The 24,172-nt window shown below is 41.2% G+C and overlaps 1 protein-coding gene across 1 annotated transcript in view; it reads right to left on the bottom strand.

Annotated features, from left to right (window-relative positions):
* The window catches only part of KAT6A (lysine acetyltransferase 6A), a 78,037-nt gene that overhangs the window by 19,213 nt on the left and 34,652 nt on the right, over positions 1-24,172 (bottom strand). Inside the window, exons 4-14 of the mRNA XM_054017502.1 lie at positions 23,709-23,817; positions 21,138-21,253; positions 20,858-20,939; positions 19,882-20,017; positions 17,534-17,850; positions 14,586-14,704; positions 7,727-7,842; positions 6,118-6,259; positions 5,494-5,655; positions 4,313-4,406; positions 2,014-2,245 (exon numbers count right to left, since the gene is read on the bottom strand). Coding sequence (XP_053873477.1) covers positions 2,014-2,245; positions 4,313-4,406; positions 5,494-5,655; positions 6,118-6,259; positions 7,727-7,842; positions 14,586-14,704; positions 17,534-17,850; positions 19,882-20,017; positions 20,858-20,939; positions 21,138-21,253; positions 23,709-23,817 — 1,625 coding nt within the window. The remainder of the gene's footprint in view (positions 1-2,013; positions 2,246-4,312; positions 4,407-5,493; positions 5,656-6,117; positions 6,260-7,726; positions 7,843-14,585; positions 14,705-17,533; positions 17,851-19,881; positions 20,018-20,857; positions 20,940-21,137; positions 21,254-23,708; positions 23,818-24,172) is intronic.

Below are 24,172 nucleotides of genomic sequence, written 5' to 3'. Positions count from 1 at the left end.
GGGACCCTGACCCCAGACCCTGCTGCATGGGGCACTTGGCTGCCTGGACCCCAGAGCCCACCCCACGGCAGGATTGCCTGGAGCCCGTCCCGCAGTAGGGCTGCCCAGAGCTCGCCCTGAGGCAGGGCAGCACGGAACATGGACCCCGCTGCACAGCAGGGCAGCCCGGAGCCTTTAGCACACACTTGAGTTGGGCTGCAGCTATGTGCTAATTGGGCCACATGTTCAAAGCAGCTGCTTTAGAGAGACAGCACTAATGTCTTTCCATTCCTTGCCACTGGTAACAATGATATTGTTAGCTACAGAGCAAACTGCAAGTTGAACATTACAACCTCATTTGATTTTAGGGGTAAATAGTGAGGTGGCAAAGTTTGCAGATGATACAAAATTACTTAAAATAGTCAAGTCCAAAGCTGACTGCAAAGAGTTACAAAGGGATTTCACAAAACTGGGTGACCAGACAACAAAATGGCAGGTGAAATTCAATGGTGATAAGTACAAAGGAATGCACATTGGAAAACATAATCCCAACTATACACACAAAATTATGGGGGTCTAAGTTAGCTGTTTCCACTCAGGAAACAGATCTTGGAGTCATCGTGGATAGTCCTCTGAAAACATCTGCTCAATGTGCAGCGACAGAAAGAAAAGCTAACAAAATGTTAGGAACCATTAGGAAAGGGATAGATAATAAGACACAAAATATCATATGATACTATATAAATCCATGGTATGCCCACACCTTGAATGCTGCTTGCAGTTCTTGTTGCCCCATCTCAAAAAATATATATTATAATTGGAAAAAAGTAAAGAGAAGGGCAACAATGATTAGGAGTACAGAACAGCATCCATAGGAGGAGAGACTAAAATGACTTGGACTGTTAATCTTAGAAAAGAGACAACTGAGCTAAGATATGATAGAGGTCTGTAAAATCATGAATGTGAGGAAAAAGTGAATAAGGAAGTGCTATTTATTCCTTCACTTAACACAAGAACCAGGGGTCATCCAATGAAATTAATAGTCAGCAGGTTTAAAACAAAGAAAAGGATGCACATCACACAATGCACAGTCAACCTATGGAACTTGTTGCCAGGGGATGTTGTGAAGGCTAAAAATATAACTGGATTAAAAAAAAAATTAGATAAGTTTATGGAAGATAGGTGCATCAATGGCTATTAGCCAAGATGGTCAGGGATGCAACTCCATGCTCTGGGTGTCCCAAAGCCTCTGACTGCCAGAAGTTGGAACTGGATGACTAGATGGATCACTTGATAATTGCCATTTTCTGTTCATTACCTCTAAAAGCATCTGACCCTGGCCACTGTTGCAAGACAGGATACTGGGCTAAATGGACCATTGGTCTGACCCAGTATGGCCATTCTTATGTTCTTAGATGAGGGTTTTAAGACTGTGGGATTGGGTGTATATAAACTGGGGGAGAGGCAGCCTAAAATGAAGGGAAGGAAAGGGTGAGAGAGAGACACTCATTACTTAGGGTACATATCAAAGACTTAATGTTACACAACAACACAGTCAAAAGGTTAAGTCCCAACTACAAAAATATGCTTTAACTGTGTTCGGGGACATGAGTGTTATAACCTGAGCAGCTGACCTGGTCACTTTTATAATGTAAACAAGACCTTTGTTGCGGGACAAAGAGTACCTTTGCTCATGTGATTTTGAATGACACCGTACCATACCACCTCCCCAAAGAAATAGGAAAAGTAAAAAAAAAAAACAACAAAACACATCACTGCTATTGTGTAAGAGCTGATGGTATTTTACTTGGCTTTGATATTCAGATTATATATTTGCCCTTCTCAACATTCAGCCAGATTATTGGCATATTACTGTGTGATCTCTCCTGTTAATGCTGTCTGAGCAGTCAGAGCTGGCCCCTGGGGAGCAGGAGAGATGTTACACCACCCAAGTCTATGAATGTGATCCCTCCCACAACTCTATACAGCTGTATCTGGATCCCAGCTGGGAACCAGTGGGATTGCTATACTCACTGGTCCTTGCGGAAGTCAAGCATTCGCAGGTGATGCAGAGTGGAAGTGATGTCTTGAGGGCAGATTCCAGTGAGTTTGCTTAACTTTTTGATGCTGATTTGCTTGTCGTTTTGATGATAAAGGCACTCCAATATTACACTTTTCCAATAAGCCATGTATGAGAGACGGCCCAGATCAGACAATGGCTTCTCTGGGGACCCTGCTTGGCCCTCACGCTTTGATAGCAGATAGCCTAAGGAAACACAAAGCAACTTCTCACAAATACTGGCATACGTAGATACCAACTATTACATCCTATCCCAATGCCAACATTATACTGAAGTTTGTACAGTGGCATTCTTCCAAAAAAGGGATGGAAAGTGTTTGAAAACCAAGACTATATCCTGCATCTACAGGAGACACCGAATACTCTGTCAGATCTTTTCCATCTCTAACCTCCATTATTCTATAGTGCATTCAGAGATTTATAAACTGCATCCTGCTTTGATTACAGATTATGGGGGGAGGGACAGTTCAGTGGTTTGCGCACTGGCCTGCTAAACCCAGGGTTGTGAGTTCAATCCTTGAGGGAGCCACTTAGGGATCTGGGGCAAAATCAGTACTTGGTCCTGTTAGTGAAGGCAGGGGGCTGGTCTTGATGACCTTTCAGGGTCCCTTCCAGTTCTATGAGATAGGTATATCTCCGTATATTTATTTATAAGCTATTACCACTAGATGGCACAATCTGCCTATTTTGAACCTAGAGAGACAAGATGGGTGAGATATCTTTTATTGGACTAACTTCTGTTGGTGAGAGAGACAAGCTTTTGAGCTTACACTGAACTCTTCTTCAGGTCAAGAAGAATATAATGAGAAAGTGCCTTGGAACTGGTCTCTGGATATTGAGCATGCAGTTAAAGTGCAGAAAGCCTTCTAAATATCCTTTTCAAATTTATTTTAGAGTACACTAATATAGCAATTACAAAACAGTGAACTGTTACTCTATTGTTTTTAATCATTAATGAAAGACAAGAGGGAAAAGAAATATTTCATAACTGACTTCAGCCTAAAACAATAGCAACCTTCTCCTCAGAGCACACCCAAATATTTTTGTGCTTGTAAAATTGAATATTCAGGCACAAAACTTGATTAAAATGATGACTGGGGATTTCAAGGGGAAGCACGTATTTCCACCACTTGGCTGAACTAAAAAAAAATCCAAAATTTTTCTTAAAAATATTATGTTGGGAAACTTCAGTTAGAGCCCTGAGCGTCTCATATTCTGGTACTGACCTAGAGAGCTCTAATGGGCCTAAAACTGCCTATCTTCCTGTGATATACTGCCATAGTTGTGATCAGAGGAGGCGAGGATGCTAGATATAACAAAGGCAGTGGCTGGCAGACAAGTCATTCCCTACCAGAGCCAGGGGCTCCCACTCCTAGTCTGAAATAACCCAGATTTGTTGACTTTCAGGGCATTTTGTATGGCCCATGTGTTTCACCTGGTCCTTGAAGAGAGTTAGGACTGGTCTACCCAGGGAAATTTATTGGCAGAACTATTCCAGTATAGTTGTACCACTATAACAACCTGTGTGGACACTAATTCTAGAATAAGAGTGGCCATACAGGGAGTTACCTCAGTAGAACTAGAGTGGTATAATTATACCAGTATCTTTGTGCTGGTAAGAGCAGACAAGCTGACAGTGGAGACTGAGGAACTGACCAATGTAATGGGATGTTATTGTTTGTATTTAGAGCCGCTGGTCAGTAAGAGGAGCTGAATGAAATATGTTTTGAGTTCATAATTTTATATAATTGACAGAATGCTCAGAGCCTGTGTATAGGTGGTTTTGATTACTCTAAATCAAAAGATAAAATAAACAAACTATTATTAGCATCTGCTTGAGAAACTATAAGTCACTTAGTTTAGCTGCTGACAGTTTCAACAAGCAATGTAGTTTTAGGGTTTACTTTATTTCAGAAAGAACTACTAAAGTAGGGTAAGCTTTTGCCAGAAACTCTCCACTGAGCATCTCTACAGCTTTTGGCATAAGGCACTTATGTGGTAAACATGGGAATCAAAGGGAGAATGATGTATTTGTTTTCAGCATTTAGCTTTCCACCAGTTTAAAGAGCAGAGCCCAGAAGTCTGAATGTTTTTTTTGTGCTCTCAGAACAGAGCTAATTCTGGAGAAGGTATTTCACCCAAGAAAGTTCCTGGATACCTGTACATCTGCCCCGTCTAGTCCCGTCTAAAAATATGAAAGGCCAAACAAATATGAAAAGATGAAAAAAATATGAATGTGAAAGTGATCCTTACTGAAGTCAATGAGGAATCTGCCATAGCCCTTACGCTGGTACTGGGGAAGAATCATTATACAGGAAACATTGTACTTCTGTTGGCAGTGCTTCTCCTGATAGAGAAAAGAGAAAGAAACTTGAAAAACAATGGTTTAGTGAGATAGAAAAGAAGCTGCGGTGTGTGAGCTAGTAATTAATCCTGAGCTAAAGGCTAAGAATGAAAGCCCCAGTCACAGCTCCTTGGGGACAGCAATGCGCATCAGCAAAGCATAGTCCCCAATGAGTTAAGATGGAACAGTACCAAGTCATTGTCATTACTACTGAAACAACCACCCCAAGAGGGTGAAAAGACTGAGACAGTGACATCTGCTACTTTCTTCAGCTTAGAAACAAAGATAAAAGTGACGGTCAGTGTAGGAATTTAAGTCCCCACCAGTCACTCAAAAGCACCAAAATGGAGGTGCTAAACACATTGAGATAGATTCTAATATCCAAGTAACATTGGTGTAAATCTAAACCAACCCAAGATTCACACCACTGTAACTGAAATCAAAATCCAAGTCATCGTGTGCTGGTCTAGAAGTTGAAAGATGACCATTGATTACAGCCACTGGGGTTTTTCTGTTTGGTTTTTGCTTTGTTGCTCTGATGGCTAGGATTGCAAGCAAAACAACTACTGCTGGGACAAAGAGATTTGAAAATGTAGCTATTTGAAATCTTATGTTTGGCTTCCTATGCTTGGCTTCTATATGGGGAACACTAAGACATTTTCAGCATCAGTGGAGTCTCCGCATTCCCAGCATACAAAATAAAAGGTTTGAAATGAGGTTCAAATTGCAGACCAAGAAAAGACTTTATCTGCTGAGGAAGAGCTTAGATAGCTTTATGTGGGTAACAATGTTTACTTCACAAGCCGTTCTACCTATCACCATCAAGGGAATAGGAAGTCATTTAAAAACTTCTCCCTTTGAGCTGCTAAGTGCTGTACTAGTTCCTTTGAGGATATGCTCTGTTCAACAATATTAAGAGGAAATTTGGTTTTATTAGTTGCTACATGTCCCTGAATTCTTCATACACAGTCTAAGGCCAGGACTGCCACAACTAACGAAAGATGCTTTGACAACACTATATCTCAAACTGACTCAGAACAGGTCCAGCTCCAAGTCCAAGTCCAAAATTACTCCATGCTAAAATACTTACTTTTGAGAAATAGCCTACAAGGTGGCAGCCCTTGACATCATTCTGTGTCAGCACATAAAAAAGAAATGGCTCCACATCATAATAGAGTGTCTTATGGTCCAGGAAGAGTTTTGCCAGCAAGCACAGGTTCTGGCAGTAAATGGTACTGACATTGCCATCAACCTTACAGAAATAGAGAACAAATGAAGTCATTACACTTATCATCATACAATTATATGATTCTGTTGGATATCTCAATTTATTCTAACCCTCAAACATTAATGAAAGGATTTCCAGATAATGCATAGTGGCTCAGATGATTCTCAAAGTGGTAGGGTACACTTTGGGGGCACTGATCACTCTGTTATATTAATATATCAGCTTGAAGGATAAATTAAACCCCATTTATGGCTTTTAACATATTTTGAGGTTACTGATCTACCCATGAATTTAGCACTATGACACTCAGGGCTATCATTCACTTCTTCATTCTTTATAGAGCTGACTGATTTAAGGACAAAGAGAGGGCAAGATTTTTAAGGGTATATGAAACCCACATGATCTATATGAACGTTGTAAAGGCATCAGTGTCACATTTTAAATGACACAGGAAAGCAGCAGTTATCACTCATTTTCCTAACTTACCTCAAAGACTGAAATATTGTTCTTTCTGTAAATTTCATTGGCTGGAGGATGAAACCAGCCACATTTCTTCATGTGCTGCTGGAGAATAGTTCTACTTTTCATATACTTTAGACAGAATTCACAAAGGTACAATTTAGGTAGCCTGTAAGTAAAGGTAAAGAAAATCAAAATCTATAAATACATTGTATGCTTTTGCTTATTAACTATAACAAAAGTACTAAATTCCTCAGTCCTGCTAATACAGAACTTGAGGGAAAAGAAAATGATAAAAGCAGTCTCACTAACCAAACAACATTACCAATATCTGTTTCAGCCAAAAATATAAAATATACCTCAAGCCACCCCATTTCCTTATTCTACTGAATACACATTTTACATTTATTCAGTGTTCCACGTACTGAGCTCTGCTAAAGTATAAAACAGTATCCAATAGAAGTGGTGAAGGTCTCACTGTGTGTGTCAGCTAAAACTCTGGAGAAATACTGTACTGTAAGGAACAGTTCAGCATCAGGAGGTGGGTGGGGGTGCTAGATGAGGGCTTTGTAATTTTCTTTCCTTTCAATCTCTAATTTCTATGAAGCTTTTCTCTATTCAAGTCATTCACTGTGATGGGGTCGATGGTGAGCCTGCTATTATTGACTTGACTCCAATTACTCTCTCCAGCGACAGTGTTAATTACAGTTATTTTAACTAATCCCTCAGCATTTGGAAGAGTCAGAATGATTTTTTATAGTGATCCCCGAGCCGCATGACTGGGTGAGAGAGGGTGTTTTGTGGTTTCAATCTTTCCCCTCTACAGTCTTATTTAAAGCTGGCCCACATTCTGAACTGACTTTTTTCTGAAGGTTGGACAGCTTGTGGTTTAGACAGTTTGCAAAGTTTTCACCGAATAGAAAACAATATAAAAGCGACCAAATAAATTTTACTGTCTCCTACATGGTAGTCTCCTAGGTCAGGAAACAGAGAGATTTACCATATTTGTGTTTGATAAATGTGAGGCATTATGCTGATAACTGTAAATAAATATCTAGAAGCAAAAATAATTTAGCTATAGTTCATGCAGTGTAATTTTAAACAAATTATTCTTAACAACTTTTCTGCTTATTTCTTTTCCCATCTCCTTCAAGAATATATACATACTATTTTGCAGCTCTAAATCAGATTATTTCAAAGTTCATCTCAGCACAAACTTTAACAGTTTATATTGTAATGTAAAACTAAAACTAAAGAACTGATGAGACCTCAAACCCAGCTTCTCCAGTCATCTACATGTTTAAGTAACAATGTATTGCCAGATCACTTAGCTTGGGAGTGCTCTCTCCCCTGGGAACACAGCATCTCAACTCTCTGCATATCCATCTTATGATATCTTTCAAATGCATTTCTAATACTTGCAGTACATAGGGATGTGAGAGAATTTATCAATTTTTTGATTAGGCCTAAACAGACCCCAAGACACTCGTTTCATTATTTATTATAAACCACATATATTTAAATACTCTTTATATGCTAAAATTCCAGTTCACCAGCCTGGGATTTCTGCACCTGCCAGAGTAACTATCACACAATTTGTAAACACTAATGACGGTGAAGAGTTTGCACACTGTACCTTGAGTATTCCTGTGGGTATGGGGAGGAGTACCAGGTGTGGATTTCATACTTCCCAAACTCGATAACCGAAGGGCAGCGGACTTGTGGATCAGGGGGCCCCGTCACCCCTACTTTCTGTTCAAGAAAAAATATTTTTGTACATTAGCAAATCAAATACTCATCAGTTTCAGGAATACAGTGGTGATGGGGGGGTGAAGGGGGGGAGAAATATGTTTATATCCATCTAGTCTGTCTTCCTCTACATGGCTCCATAGAGAAACAGAAAGATGCTGACATCCGCTTTTAAAGCCAGCAGCAATACCACTTACTCTTTATGTATGGCACCCAATCCAGAGACGGGAGGGCTAGCAAACATCTTCATGCCAATCAGATGCATTTAATATTACCCACATTTGCTGCAGGTCACAGCCCCAGATATAGCCAGCACACAACAAACACTCTTATAAATCACTCAATCTAATCTTCTTTCAGTCTAGGTGCTTCTGTGTTCCCATCACCGCAATATCTAAGCAGAGAAATAGATAACTGGTGATGGTGTTCGGACATACACATACATATATCCAGTGATAAGGTATACCCACACACACCACATGCACTGCTGAGAGTTACAACAGTGGCAAACAAATCTCTATTTAGGGTGTGGTCACTGGTTTAGGATGTTACCCAAACTCCTATTTACAGTTCCTTGTCTGAGTTTGCTGGCAAACATTCTCCAGGATATAAGCCTTGGAATCCGGGAATTGCACACCCTCTCCATTTTTTTTTCAACTTGTCAGTCCATGGCCACATTACTTCAAAAAGCTCCAACACTCACATGGTTAAAATCTAAAGGTTTTCAGTGACTTTGCATTGTCACATGTCTCAGCCTGGACTGCACAGTTATTAATAAATGAGACCTCTTACCAGTAGGTTGTCAGATATTAATGTGAAGAGTGTCAGTGAAATGCCTATAAATAAATGTCTTCCAGTAGAATGAAATAGCTAAAAAGATCCTTGGCAATTGGGTTATGGCATGAGATGCTACCATCCCAAATCCAGATTTTTCTATTTAGTATAACTCTATCTGTTAAGGACTAATGCAGAAGGAAGGAAGCTCAGATTATTATTCATTCAGCTCCCCTAGGCATACACATTTGAACAAAATACCTCAAGATACAGAAAAGAGCAAAAGCCTTCTGTCCTAGAGTTTTATCTAAAAGCACCACATGGGTTAACCAGTAATGGAGGTACTCGGTTCATAGTTCCTTCCATTCTTACCAAGTCTAAGTTTTTTCAGAGGTCGACCAAAAAAATTTCAAAAATTACAGTTTGGTATCTGTGTATGATCAAAAGTTCCTCTACCTGAAAAAATGCCTTTTCCCCTCAGCTTATTGATTCCATAGGCCCTTCCCTTTTAGGAAAAGCCCTGGGGGGTTGTCCCTAATAGAAAGGGAGCTAAATGAAGGAGTGACTTTACCTTCCTGTGGACAGTAAAAAGATTTTACTGAAAGACAAAAAAACCTGCGCTAGCTGGATTAAAACAACCTTTGGTGCTAAAAGCTAACTCTAGTGCTAGGCTAGTATTTGGATCCCATGGTGAAATGAAAGTGCAATCACCCAACACATTTCAGAATGGGATATATGCAACGTGAGAATTACACCTGTTGACAAAAGCTAATTTATGAAGAAAGGAGTAGGGAGCTTTTTATATCTATTCAAATCCAGTGAAGAATCTCCAAATACTGTATTCTGATAAGAATCTCTATTCTTGTCTAGTCGAACAGTACTGCATACTCCTCGTTCACTGCTCCTGAGAGCAACAATGCAGAGTTGGCAGTCAGTCCCAACACAATCATCCCAGGCATCACCAGGCATATTTCAAGGAAGAAGAACAAAGAGTAATGTGCACCTGTGGCAATGTCTCCTGCGTCTGTGCCCTCGCATCAGCAATCAACCTCTCCTCCAAATGAATGCCCAGTGTAAATGTGGAGACCCAGCTCCAGTACAGCTGCTTGCACATTGCAGTGGTCAGGAGAAAGCTCCCACCTAGAGACGTACTGAACAACTCGCAGGTTTGCTGCGGTCTGCCCCTACACTACTTCCGCCTCACGCACTTACAGATTCAGTCTCTTCCCTGTGCTACTTTATTCAGCTTGTGCATTTCCGTTTGCTCAGGTGCAGCATTTAGCTCAGCTCTACACAGGCACTCGCATCAACTGCATCTCAACCACTGTTTAACCCAATCCCTGCCAAAACCAATCCACAAGCTACTTCACTTTAAAATTACATTTGCCTTCACCAGATTATTTGCAATATCAAATACATTACATCTGAAGTTTGTTTTTCCAAAACTTGTTCCTTTTCTGGCCAGCAACTGTTTGACAATGGCATCTATTTACTAAATTTCTGTCCAAACTCCTGGAAGATTAGTTTCAGATTTTCATTTACTTTTCTAAGCCAAAATTCTCTGACTGAAAAAGCTAGTCATTATGGCACTTTATTATGGGGTTGGATTTTTTGTTTTGTTTTTTAAAGTCACCCATGTAATAGTATCAGAAACAAGCAATTCTGTACAGTACTGCTGCATTTGTGCTGGGATCTGAAGGGTTAATGGCTCTCATATTAGTTTGGTTTATCTCACTGCTGTGGTTTAGTGCAGACTTATCACAACTCATTATTCATTAACGCTCTTTGTATGTAGTGACTATATTTAGGTTGGGTTCATTCCAATTACTATGGAATAACAAAAGATAAACAAACAGAAGCCCAAATATCTGGAGTAAGAGGAACAACCTGCATAAGGATAGTTATACTTAAGGAAAGAGCAAAACTTGTCATTTTAGAAGGAACAGATCATTCAAGACTGTGAAAACTATAAAAATGGACAGAATAACACAGAGGCCCCAGCCAGATGGTGATTTTATATAGGCTAATGCGATTTTTATATAGGAAAACAGAGTTCAGAGAGCTGGCAATTTCTCAACGAGACAATATTGAAAGCACAAGTACAAACTAACCCCATGCAAAGGAAAACTAGAAAGAATAGTAAGAAGCCAATATGGCTCCATTAGGAGCTTTTTAATGACCTGAAAATCAAAAAGGAATCCTACAAAAAGTGGAAACATGGATGAACTGCTAAGGAAGAGCACAAAAGGATAGCAAAAGTATGTAGAGAGAAAATCAGAAAGATTAAAGCACAAAATGAGTTATACCTAAACAAGAGAGATAAAAGGCAATACGAAGAGGTTCTTTAAATACATTAAGAGCAGGAGAAAGACAAAGGAAAGTACAGATCCTCTGCTTAACAAGGAAGGAGAGCTAATAACCTATGACATTAGGAAGGCTGAGGTGTTTACTGTCTATTTTGCTTCAGTCTTCACTAAAAAAGTGAATGATGACCACATACTTAACACAATCAATATTAACAACAGGGGGAAGGAATAAAAGCCAAAGTAGGAAAACAACAGGTTAAATAATATTTAGATAAGATAGATGTATTCAAGTTGGTAAGGCCTGATAAAATTCATCATAGGATACTTAAGGAACTAGCTGAAGCAATTTTAGAACTGTTCAAGAATCCATGGAGGATGGATGACGGCTAAGAGGACGGGAGACGGGCAAACATAGTACATATCTTTAAAAAGGGGAACAAAGAGGACCCAGGGAATTATATAACAGTCAGCATAACTTTGATAACTGGAAAGTTACTGGAACAAATTATTAAACAATCAATTTGTAAGCACCTGGAGGATACCAAGGTTATAAGGAATAGCCAGCATGGACTTGGCTAGAGCAAATCATGTCAAATCAACTTAATTTCCTTCTTTGACAAGGTTACTGGCCCACTGAATAGCGGGGAAAGCAGTAGATGTGATACATCTTGATTTTAGTAAGGTTTTTGACACAGTCCCACATGACATTTTCATAAGTAAACTAGGGAAATGTAGTCTAGATGAAATTACTAGAAAGTGGGTACACAACTGGTTTAAAGACTGTACTGAAAAAGTAGTTATCAACTATTCATTGTCAAACTGGGAGGGCGTATTTAGTGGAGTCCCACCACAAGGGTAAGTCCTGGGTCCAATATTATTCAATCTAATTAATTAATTAGTGGGATAATGGAATGGAGAGTATGCTTATAACATTTTCAGATAAGATGGGAGGGGTTGCAAGCAGTTTGAAAGACAGGATTAGAATTCAAAACAACCTTGACAAATTGGAGAATTGATCTGAAATCAACAAGATGAAATTCAATACAAACAAGTTCAAAGTACTTCACTTTGAAGGAAGGAAAAATCATATGCACAACTACAAAATGGGGAATAACTGGCATGACAGTACTACTGAAAAGGATCAGGCGGTTACAGTGAATATAAGTTAATGTGATGTAGTTGTGAAAAAGGCTAATATTTTGGGAAGCATTAACAGGAATAAACATAAGACACAGGAGGTAATTGTCCTGCTCTACTTGGCACTGGTGAGGCCTCAGTTGGAGTACTGGGTCCAATACCAGGCACCACACTTTAGGAAAGATATGGACAAACTGGAGAGAGTCCAGAGGAGAGCAACAAAAACTATAAAAGGCTTAGAAAACCTGACCTATAAGGAAAGGTTAAAAAAAATTAGCCATATTTATTCTTGAGAAAAGATGACTGAGGTGGACCTGATAACAGTCTATGGGTATGTTAAGGGCTGTTATAAGAGAGTGGGGATCAATTGTTCTCCATGTCCACTGAAGGTAGGACAAGAACTAATGGGCTGAATCTGCAGCGAGGGTGATTTAGGTTAGATATTAGGCAACACTTTCTAACTGTAAGGATAGTTAATCTCTGGAACAGGTTTCCAAAAAAGGTTGCAGAATCCCCATCATTGGAGGGTTTTTAAGAACAAGTTGGACAAACACCTGGCACGGATGGTGTAGGTGTACTTGGTCCTGCCTCAGCGCAAGGGGCTAGATTTGTTGACTTCTCAAGGTCCCTTTCAGCCCTTCAGTTCTATGATTCTATCATCACCCTGGGCCAGACGCACTGGCCGCTGCTGGGGCAGTCTTGGGCCACGCTCCCCGAGCAGCAGCAGGAGTTTGGCTGTGGGAGGGGGCTCAGGGCTGGGTCAGTGGATTGGGGCACAGGAGGGGATGAGGGCTCCAGACGACGCTTACCTCGGGGGGCTCCCTGGAAGCGGCAACATGTCCCTCGGCTCCTAGGCAGAGGGGCAGCCAGGCGGCTCCGTGTGCTGCCTACGTCCGCAGGTTCCATCCCCGCAGCACTCCCAGGAACCACGGCCAATGGGAGCTGCGGAGCCGGCACTCAGGGTGGGGGCAATGTGCTGAGGCCCCCTGGCCACGCCTCCACCTTGGAGCTGAGGGGCATGACGCTACTTCCAGGGAGCCGTGCGGAGCCAGGTAGGGAGCCTGCCGTCCCTGCCAACCTCCTTTCTCCCCACCCACCCCACCCCCAATAAGAGTACCCCCGGGCCGCTCACCCCGAGAGTACTCAAGATTTAGTCAGGGGTATATAGTACAAGTCATGGACAGGTCACGGGCTATGAATTTTTGTTTACTGCCCGTGACCTGTCCATGACTTTTACTAAAAATACCCATGACTAAAACATAGCCTTACTAATGATGCTATAGGAATAACTGCACTACATTCAGTTACAGACAAACAGCATATATGGACAAAGGTACTGAACTAATCAGATGGGGCAGGGCAGTGCCAGACAGATACAAACCCCCAAAGCACTTAAGTATAAATTTTCTATTTCCTTAGGCCCAGATCTCTGAAACTTTGCAAAGAATGATTAAGGAGACATGCAGGAAAAAAATACTACTAAAATGTGCACAGATATTCCACACAAAGATAGTTTTACAGAGTAAAACAGACATTGTTTATATTTTTTTAGATCAGTCTCTCACTCACTCTGCAAGGGATCTTTCTCAGTTTGACCAAAAATACCTAAAAATATAATTGGAGAGACAAGGTGGGTGAGGTAATATCTTTTATTGGACCAACTTCTGATGGTGAGAAGAACAAGCTTTTGAGCTTACACACAAACTTTTCTTCAGAAGCTCTGTGTAAGCACGAAAGCTTGGCTCTCTCACTAACAAAAGTCGGTCCAATAAAAGACATTATCTCATCCACCTTGTCTCTCTCATATCCTGAGACCAACATGGCTACACCTACACTACATACAACAATAAAAATGTAATGATTTTTAAGTCCAATATCTCAAAATCTTCCAAAGCCAGAAGCTATGATGATCTCTCCTTTTCAATGCCAAAATATTTCAGATTCCTGCATTGCAAAATCTGAAATATCAGATTTTATCAAAAATGTGGTCACTGGACTACAACTGAATCCTGACCATGTTGGGCTTCAGGCAGAGGCTTTTTTGTTTTGTTTTCTGTGGGTGTTTTGTTGTTTGCTTTTTTTTGGGGGGGTGGGAGGGGGGGAGTGTTTGAGTGGAAGGGAGGGCTTCCTTATTTGCGGAAGAGAACATTTACCTTGCAGGTGATTGTTGTTGTTTTTTTTAAATGATTGCTGGATCTTAGAATGTTAGAATAAGTCTCAGGGGGGGTGCATTAGTGACTGGACAGAGGACAAGTAAGATGGTCAAAGGTGCATGATAAACAATAGTATAACTATAACATACATTATTTTAGAACATAAACCTCTTCTCATGAATTTTTTGCAGTTTGTGAAGCTAATCAGCCACAGCTTTCATCCTCCTTGAATCAACTACCCATTACTATACATCCTCTCAGAAAGGGGCAATTAGCTGCTCTGACAGACTGATTCAGCAGTAGGAGTTCTTTTTCTCCATGTTTTTATTTATAGCACAGGTTTAAGATTTCCCAGACACTAATAATTTGACTTTACCTGCAGCGCTTGCTCCTGAATATCTCGGAACAACTCCATATCTTTTTCGGTCATGACATCCTGGCTCCCAAGAAGCCGCTCCTCATTTTCCTGTTTTCCATCCCAGCCATCCTGATTGTCTGTGAATAAGAGAGAAATTTCTCACTGATCATTAGCAAAGCTATAAGTGCATTCTTTTCCTCTAGTAAGAAGAGACAACTGCATTTAGGCTATGTCTACACTAGCACTTTTGTCAGTAAAACTTATGTCGCTCAGGGGTGTGAAAAAAGACACCTCTGACCAACATAAGTTACACTGACAGAAGCACTGACGTGGACAGAGCTAAGTTGACAGGAGATGCTCTCCGGCTGATATAGTTACCGCCGCTCGTTGGGGGTGGTTTAATTATGCCGACCAGAGAGCTCTCTCCGGTTAGCTTAGGGTGGTTACACGGGAGACTTTACAGTGGCGCAGCTGCAGCGGTACAGCTGTGCTGCTGTAAGGTTTCTAGTGTAGACATAGCCTTAGTCTCTTTGCCACATTTCTGATGGGTATGTTTTTGTTTGAGACCATACCAGAATAGATAGTTCTGGATTGATGGCCCTGAAAGAGATAATGCAAACATACTGGACCTGGTTAAATAGCTGGTCTCTTAAGCTTTCATGTTATTATAGTGACGTGCACACAATGAGAATTTAGAAACAAAGGAAATTACATATGGCTTACTGCCTATTTCTGGTAAGCAGGGATCCAGTCAGCCAAACATGGGCTTTCTCTGCGCCTCCCAAAACAGACTGAGCTATACACCCCTCAATATTTCACTACATGAAAAATCTGAGTGAAAGCTGTAAGGCTTGCATTTTGCAGAAAGCACCTTTTCCCATCTTTTCACCAGCACCAGAGAAGGCATTTGAACTCCAAAGAGCCACAACATTCTCGGTTCAATATTCAAGTAACCGTCTCTGCAGCCACATCAGCAATTTAAATCTGCTTGCTGGGGATTATTTGAGAGTGGTGGAGATTACTGCACTCATCCCATCCCACAACCATCAAGTGCCCATTTTACACTTCCAAAGACAACCAGTCTGATGTTCATAATTAAGGATACAATTTGGTCACAGAGGTCACGAATTCCATGACTTTAACAGATTTCCATAACTTTTTCAGCTCTGGCTGTCAGCCCCGTGCATAGTGAGGCTCTGGCTTCATCTTCAGCCCTGTTGGGACCATACCCTGATTTTGTCCTTTTCCCCCCTCCCCCCCATGATTGTTCTGTGAATTTTGCTTAATTTTACTGTGACAAAACTGTATCCATATTAATAATTATTGCTAAAGAGAGATTTCCTGCATGGCATTGCTGAATATTATCTACTGGTTGTAAAAGGGTAGTTAAAGTAATCAATGACTAAGTGATTAATCATCTTATTGGTTTGGGGTGCTTTGGAAAAGGGGATATTACTTGACATATAATATAGGAAATTACACAAGACTGAAAAGAGCATAAAAACTGTCACTTGATTTGCAATCCAGACTGCATTCTTTAGCTGAAAAAAGTGCTTGAAACTTGGAGACAGAGTGAGCGGAGTTAATGTTCTCCAGAGTGCCATCTAGTGGCATATAATGTGTTCAGGACTGCTCAAAGCAGGATCTCTCACATTCCACAACAGTACAGACCTTCTACAGGTGGCCTATGCCACACAAAAGAAACTCACAAGGGTTCTTTCTATCATACAGGTTTGTTTTTAGTTGCTCTGTTTCATACTTCCACCTCCCTATTTATAAGAAAACTTCTATTTAGTCCCTGCCTCCGAATCACTCACTCTTCCCAAACAATATTTGACATTACTTTACAGATTTCTCAGGCCACCCTTAGCCTCTTCCTTTTGGACTGGAACTGTATCTATCTATTTAAGTACTTCTTTGCTTATATATATAGGAAGCCAAGGTCTCCAGCTCACTTCCATTCTCCTATTCAATCATGACATCTATGCAGTGTTGTTGTAGCGTGTTGGCCTCAGGATATTAGAGACAGAAGATAGGTGAGGTAATATATTTTATTGGACCAACCCCTGTTGGTGAGAGAGGCAAGCTTTCAAGCTTATACAGAGCTCTTCTTCAGGTTTGGGAAATGGACTTGGTCTCGCAGCTAAATACAAGGTGGAACAGATTGTTTAGCATAAGCAAATATCGGGGGTAGCCGTGTTAGTCTGTATCCACAAAAACAACAAGGAGTCCAGTGGCACCTTAAAGACTAACAGATTATCTGTTAGTCTTTAAGGTGCCACCGGACTCCTTGTTGTTTTTTTTAGCATAAGCAGTTAACAAACACTCCAAGGGACCATTCAAGGTGAAGTGACCCATTAATACCTCTCCAATCATAGGAGGGAAAGGAAAACAAAAACAAAAAGCAAACAAAAAAACTGGGGGAACCTGCGTAACACCTTCAAAAGACAAGCCTGGGAGCTTAAATTCATAACATTGCTAGATACTAAAAATAATGGACTGAACAGAGACACTGGATTTATGGTTTACTACAACAATCTATAACCCACTTAACCCCCCCTCCCCACTTCCTCCCCCGTCCCCTCTATGACTGGAAAGGTGTTAACTGGCCACTTTGCCTTGAACAGTCCCTTTAAATATGTCTTAACTACATATGCTAAACAATCTGTTCCATCTTGTATTTAGCTGTGACACAGAGTACATTTCCCAAACCCGAAGAAGAGCTCTGTGTAAGCTCAAAAGCTTGTCTCTCTCACCAACAGAAACTGGTCCAATAAAAGATATTACCTCACCTACCTTGTCACTCTATTATGATGTCTAATTGATTTTTGCACTTGAATCTGTTACTCTCTAGATCAAATTTCCACCATCTACCAGCTCTTATCTGTTCAATATCTTCTACCTCCGTGAACCCTTTCCTGGCTTAAAAGAGGCTGCCTTCACTGGCAAGGGGACAGATCCTTTACCTGTGGGCCAGTCTGAAGTGCTAGATCTTCTGGTGCCCTTTTTCCTGATCCTATATTGCTGAGAATAGTCCACCATTTCCCCGCGAGCTTTCCGCCCATCAGGGGAGGGGGTGAAGAATTTGGTAAGGCCATCAATGAGCCCTTTGGTTTTCTTGTTAAATTTCAAGGTGGTGCTGCCGTCTCTGCAGAAGTCCAGGGCCTCTATCCGTTCCAGGTATCCTCCTTCTGCTGATGACGCTGACTGGCTGGATAGAGTGATCTTGCGCTTCCGGCCCCGACCAGGGCCAGTTCGAACTTTACTGAAGGTGCCTTTCGATCTAAAGAACCAGTAGGCGAAAAAAGGGCCAGTCAGTAGATGTGGCAGAGAGAGAGAGAGATTTAGGTAAGGTAATAAACTGGCTTAACATCTATGTACCATACCAATCACCATGGTATATAGACATCAACTGCACAATTCAATAAGTGGTAATCACAGCCCTGTTTACTGCATGACAGTCTAGGCCTAAGTTGCACAGCAAAATTCCTAGACTATTCCTGCTTACTGGAAATTCTCTAGCTGATTCATTTAAATATAAAAATGTAGGTTTTTACTGAATGAAAAATGAAATTGAATTATACAATCTGTACAGCAGCCACAGTATTAGTATTGTTCATGTATCAGAGGGGTAGCCGTGTTAGTCTGAATCTGTAAAAAGCAACAGAGGGTCCTGTGGCACCTTTAGGACAAACAGAAGTATTGGGAGCATAAGTTTTCGTGGGTAAGAACCTCACTTCTTCAGATGCAAGTATTGTTCATGTTAAAGTCAGTTTATTTATGCTGTCCCCACATCTTCATATTTTGATATGCCAAAGATTTTATATTGCCAGCACAACTGCATTGTAGAAAGCATCAGGAAGAAGCTGAAGGCTTTGACAGCTGAGCAAACAATTAAGAACTGTGGGATATGCACATTAGCTGGCTGTTTCTGCTAAAACAATCACCAGTGAAAAAATTAAGAGTGTTGAGATTTAAACTGTCATCTTTTAGGTTTTAGACTTAAAAACCCATTGAAATGGATAAGGCAGTTCATGCTTCTCAGAGCTATTGCTTCAGAATGTCTGTTGACTCAGGCAGACATCAATGAAACAACTGCTATTTTCTTCACAGGTTTACTTTGCAACCTAATGTTATGTCTACACAGCAAAGAAAAACTCAGGCTCACGGGACTCTGGCTGCAGGGCTATTTCATTTACACACACACACCCCCATACTGTCCCCTCCTCCAAGGTCTCAGAACCTGGGTTCCAGCCCAAGCCTGGAAGCCTACACAGCTATGAAACATCCCCGCAGCCCAAGCCAGAGGTGGCTGGCATGGGTCAACCGCAGGTTTTTCTTTGCTGTGTGGACATACCCATAGAGGCTAAAGACATGGTTTTTTAAATGCAAGCTTGATATCTGAATTTTGCAGCTAAGTTTGCAGTCATGAAATTGTGAAATACACATGACCTGCCTTTCTGGTACTCTATTAGGTTTTAGAGTGGTCTCATCTAAGCCCATTATGTTGTAGGACTTCCCACTACAATGAAGGAACAAAAGAGAATGCTCCCTCCACTGACCTAAGCATCAGTGCCCCTTTAAGACCCTCACAAAATATCACCTCGATGGGATGCTCATATTCATCCGCTTCTGTTTCAGATTTCTCATTAATTGTGGCAATGTATGTAACCTACAACTTTTCTAACTCCCAGCAATATTTCCAGAGGACTATAGAGTGCAGCTAGCCTACGTTGACAGGAGCAGTGCCATGCTGCAATAGAATCCTGCAGTAAACCAGCAAAGCTAGTCTGAAGTAACAATCTAAATACTTTAAATCTAAACATCTAGTTACGGCAAAGGGAGAAAGAAGAACTGAACAAATGCCCCAACACTCCTTGACTGTACACAGTAGTCTGAGAAATTAAATTCTGTGTAAAACAGTTAATATTAGTACTGTGGAAAAATTATGTACTAAGGGTATGTCTACACTTAAAATGTTACCGTGGCACAACTGCTTCAGTGTAGACACTACCTACACGGATGGGAGGGATTCTCCTGTCAATGTAGGTAATTCACCTCCCTGAGAGGTTGTAGCTAGTTTGACAGAAGAATTCTTCCATCAATTTAGCGCAGGGGTTAGGTTGGAATAACTACATCTCTCAGGAGTATGGATTTTTCACACCCCTGAGACATAGCTATACCAATATAAGTTCCTAGTGTAGACCAGGGCTAAGAGATATTCACCCTAGGTAGGACACTAAGCCCCCCACAGAAGGCCCATTTATTCCCCCTCCCCTGCACTCCCTTTCCTTTTCTCCTTAAAGCAACTTACGTTGTGTTTTGGTTCTTTAACCTGTTTTTGGGACGTCCTATTGGGTTGGCATAGCGTCGTTTTATCTGTGCTGCCTTCTTGTGTAGAAGTTTTCTTCCTTTCTTCCGTGGCCGGCATATCTGACATATCCACATACCTGTAAGACACAAAGCTTCATCACGGATGGAAGGAAAAAATTGAGGCAAGAAAGAGTACAGGTCCCTTCCAGCTGGAGGGAAGAACAATCTGACAGATCCCCATTACTATAAGATTGTAAGAAAACTTTCTGTCCTAGCAACCTAAACTCAAATCCTGTCTTGGTGGAAGCACTCACTCCAGAAAGGCTCTATAGGTAAGTTTTTAAGCATGCTTCCTGCAAGTACAGAGGAGCCCAGGCATCAGATTATTAGAAAAATAGTACAGAAGGACATCCATTTAATGAGTTCCTACTGTACTTAAGGATAGTGCCTCCAAACTAGGTGGAGACATCACCACACCACGTGGGAAGACTTCGACAGACTTCCCTTATACATGGCTTTTGAGTTATGAGAAGAACAGAATAAATTGAGCTTATGCTCCAGGAGCTACTAACTACACAAACAGAAATATCTGCTGCCACTTCAAGGACCGCATATCAGTTTCTTTCTTCTACACAAAGCTACTCACTCACCCAAAGAAGTTGATAATGATAATCTGCTACCATAACCTCCATCCCCTCAGACCTCTGAAAACTTTTAAACCAGGAATTTAACATTTTGATTCTTTCTATTGAAAGCAGGAGAGGAAGAGAATAAAGGATTCTCATCTGCAGGTTACATGAAGTACAGATTCTCCTTGTGCTATGGCTTTTAATACCTGAAAAGTGGTGCAATGAGTGAGATAAAGATGGGTAAGGAGGAGAGGGGAATTCTCTTATTTTCTGATATGCCAATACATTCAATTCACCTCTCCCCCAACATCTCTTTTAATTCCCCTATTTGTTACACAGAGTCCTCACCTTTCGGCATCCTGGTGAGAGGTGGGTCACAGCACTCCATGTGAAAACCTCGGTCACATGAGTCACAAAATAGCATATTATCCTGTGGAAGAGACAGATCTGGTTAGCTTCACACCAGAGGACTGCATCAGGTCCAGCTCTCAGTTACCACTGATCCCAGACAGGCTATGTCAAGTTCCCAACCATAAATGTATACAGTACTGGTTAGTTCGGAGTCTCACTAGGTAACCAAAGATAAGCCAAGCAGAAGCTGTAAATGTTTGGTTCCAGAAGTACTCACTGCATTTTTGCCCTGATCTCGACAGGAACTGCAAGTTTTGCACTCAATGCACTGCCATCGTAAGGCCTTCACTCGAACTGTTAGCTCTGGAGAGAACTTCAAACAGGACGGATGACCTATGAAAAAAGGATAGATAACCCCAAGGAAGCAATTCTGCTGCTGTCACTGCTCCGGGACATACATAAGGAGGTCTAATTAGTCATATCTTTCACATACAGTTTCAGATACCCAGAAGCTCCTTCTATTTCAACACAGATCTCACCAGGACTTGGTACTCCAGCTCATACTTACTTACAGCTCAAAATCAGATACATTGCATGAAATTTAGCAGCCCCATTCCTAGTTGAATACATTTGGACTTAACTGAAGAAATTTTTGTGCATTGATTTACTCTATCTTTTTTAAAGCTAAATTGTCCTTTATATATCATTTTGAACACATGAGCAGATGACTCTCTTGTGAGGTTTCTGTCTAAAGTGAACTTCTAACTTGATATTTTTTGTAGTCGTTTGTAACTAATTTTAGATCAGAGCCAGACTGCAGGCACGTTATAACTACATAACAAAAAGGCTGTCCCTACCGCCAACAATTTACAATCTAATTATAGGACAAGGTACAACAGACGGATACAAAGAGAGAGGGAGCACAAGGAAACAATGAGATAGTAATGGTTGCTAAGTTAAGCAGTGGTCACAGTACATCAGCTACCTAGCCACTGTCAAGTTTTTTGCAGGCATCATGGCAGAACAGTTTTAAGGAGGGATTGGCAAGGGGACAATGAGGTGGCTTTGTAGATGTTTATTGGGAAGTTCTCCCAGGCATATGGTGCAGCATGAAAGAAAAAATGTCAAATAAGCTGGGTTAACAAATGGACAATGAATGCTGGCATCACTGGTGGTAGAGGAAATAGATTATAGGCGGTGAAGTGAAGATAAGTAGTTTGCATTTGATGTCGTGTAGAGAAGAAATAGCAGTGAGTCTGAAAATTGATGTTTGCAGCAAGCGTTCTGAATGGATATATATGAGGCAAGATAGGATTAGTCAAACTCAGAGAGGAGGAGGTTGCTATAGACAAGATACGAGATGAGGAGAACTTGGATAAGAATTTTTACTGTGTGGATGGAGAGGAAAGGTTGGATCTTAGAGAAGTTATGCAAGAAAAAGTGGCAAGATTTAGAGTGGCCATTATGGTCAATGAGAGAGCTGATCCAGTGCTGCAGGTAAAATGAGGTGAGGGCAAGGAGATGAGCAGCTAAAGGATCAAGTGAGTCATCAGCATAGAACAAAGACACAGAGGATGACTGTGGGATACTAAGATGAGAGACAGAGACAGATTTTGGAGAAGTCCTACAGCATGTTGTTATACAGGAGGTTGGACCAGATGATCACAATGGTCCCTTCTGGTCCTGGAATTGATAAAGAGACCACTGTGATCATCTAGGCAGACTTCCTGTGTAACACTGGCCATAGAACTTCCCCAAAATAATTCCCAGAGCAGATCTTTTAAAAAATATCCAGGTCTTGATTTAAAAATTGCCAGTGATGGAGAATCCACCATGAGTCTTGGTAAATTGTTCCACTAGTTAATTACTCTCATCGTTAAAAATTTACACCTTCAGGAGGTCTTGGATAAGTGTGGTATAAATGCCTCAGTTAGCAAAGCACTTAAGTACCTACTTAAATGCCTAAGTGCTTTGTTGAACTGGGGTCAAAGAGATGACAAAATTGGCCATACAGAAGACAGCTTTCTAAAAATTTTACTAAGGGCTTACTGAACTAGTTATGTGGCAGTTAAATGCAACTGTCCCCCAAACTGAAGGAGCATAAAGATCAGCTAGCCAAACCCTATTGTTCCCCATCCAGACAGTTATGTGGGGACATCATACTAGATTAGAGAGGTTCTCAGGACAAAATTTTTGGTGGCCTCAGAATACGGCCACCAACTCTTGCTGGTGGCTGCTCTCACGCTTTTTCCTAAAATACTTAATTAGCTTTAGGAAAACCAAATAAATATGCACAAATTATAATGATCTGGATGTGTATATATTTACTGATAGCTAGTAAGTCTGTTGTGAAAAGTGATCTTAAACATACAGGTATCACTTTTCACAGCAGACTTACTCAGCCCTGGCAAGCCTGGAGACAAATTAATCCCTGGATGGGAGGGTCGGGGGAGATGGGGGTTGAGGGAGGTAGCAGGGGGCTGGAGCCTGAAGCCTCATGTCCAGAGACTGCCACCGCGCCACCCCAAGGCTGAAGCCCAAAGTCTGAGCCCCAACACTCCTGAGAAGGTGGGGAACTCATTGGCTGCCTGCTTCTACAGCATTGTGCCCCAGGTGACTCCAGAGGGGGGCAGGGCCCAATCCCTACTGGTAGCCCCAGCAATCAACACCAAGGTGGTGCATCCAGGATCAACAGGGAGGGGAAACGGGTGCGACTTTGCCCGCCCTCCCTCCCTCCCACCCCCACCTCCCCATCACAGCCCAGGAGGCTGTGGCCGCAAGAAAGGCCCCTGGTGGCCGCATTTGAGAGATACAGTTGTTTCCAGGAGCACTATAAGTGGTCACCTACCACTGTTGCCACAATCAGCACACGAGATGAGCTCCTCAGGTTTTTTCTCACGATTCTGTTCTTTTGTACCAAGGCAGAAACTGCAGATTGGGATTGGTTCAGCAACTGGCTGTGAGGGAAAAGCAGAGATCAAAGTGCTCAACCATTAATCAATCTATAACCCGTTGAACAAATTTTCAACTAATTATACAACTTACATAGCATGCAGAGGAAAAATTACATAGAATTATATTCAACTTAGTGCTAACCCCATGATACAACATACATTATATGGATGTGTCTGGGAATTGTAGCTTTAAGAGCAAATTAACACACACACACAAACCATTAAAAAACTGTATCAAGAGAACACTAAGGTTGCAGGTTAAGCACTCAACCTTAATTTTGGCATTTCCCAACTTTAATTCTGTACTTTCAGTATGCCCCCCTTTGTACATCTGCATTATGATACAGTTTTTAATTAC

Source organism: Malaclemys terrapin, chromosome 2 (assembly GCF_027887155.1).
Source record: "Malaclemys terrapin pileata isolate rMalTer1 chromosome 2, rMalTer1.hap1, whole genome shotgun sequence".
Lineage (NCBI taxonomy): Eukaryota > Metazoa > Chordata > Testudines > Emydidae > Malaclemys > Malaclemys terrapin.
Note: the sequence above shows the minus strand (reverse complement) of the source record. Positions and strands in the feature narration are given on the sequence as shown.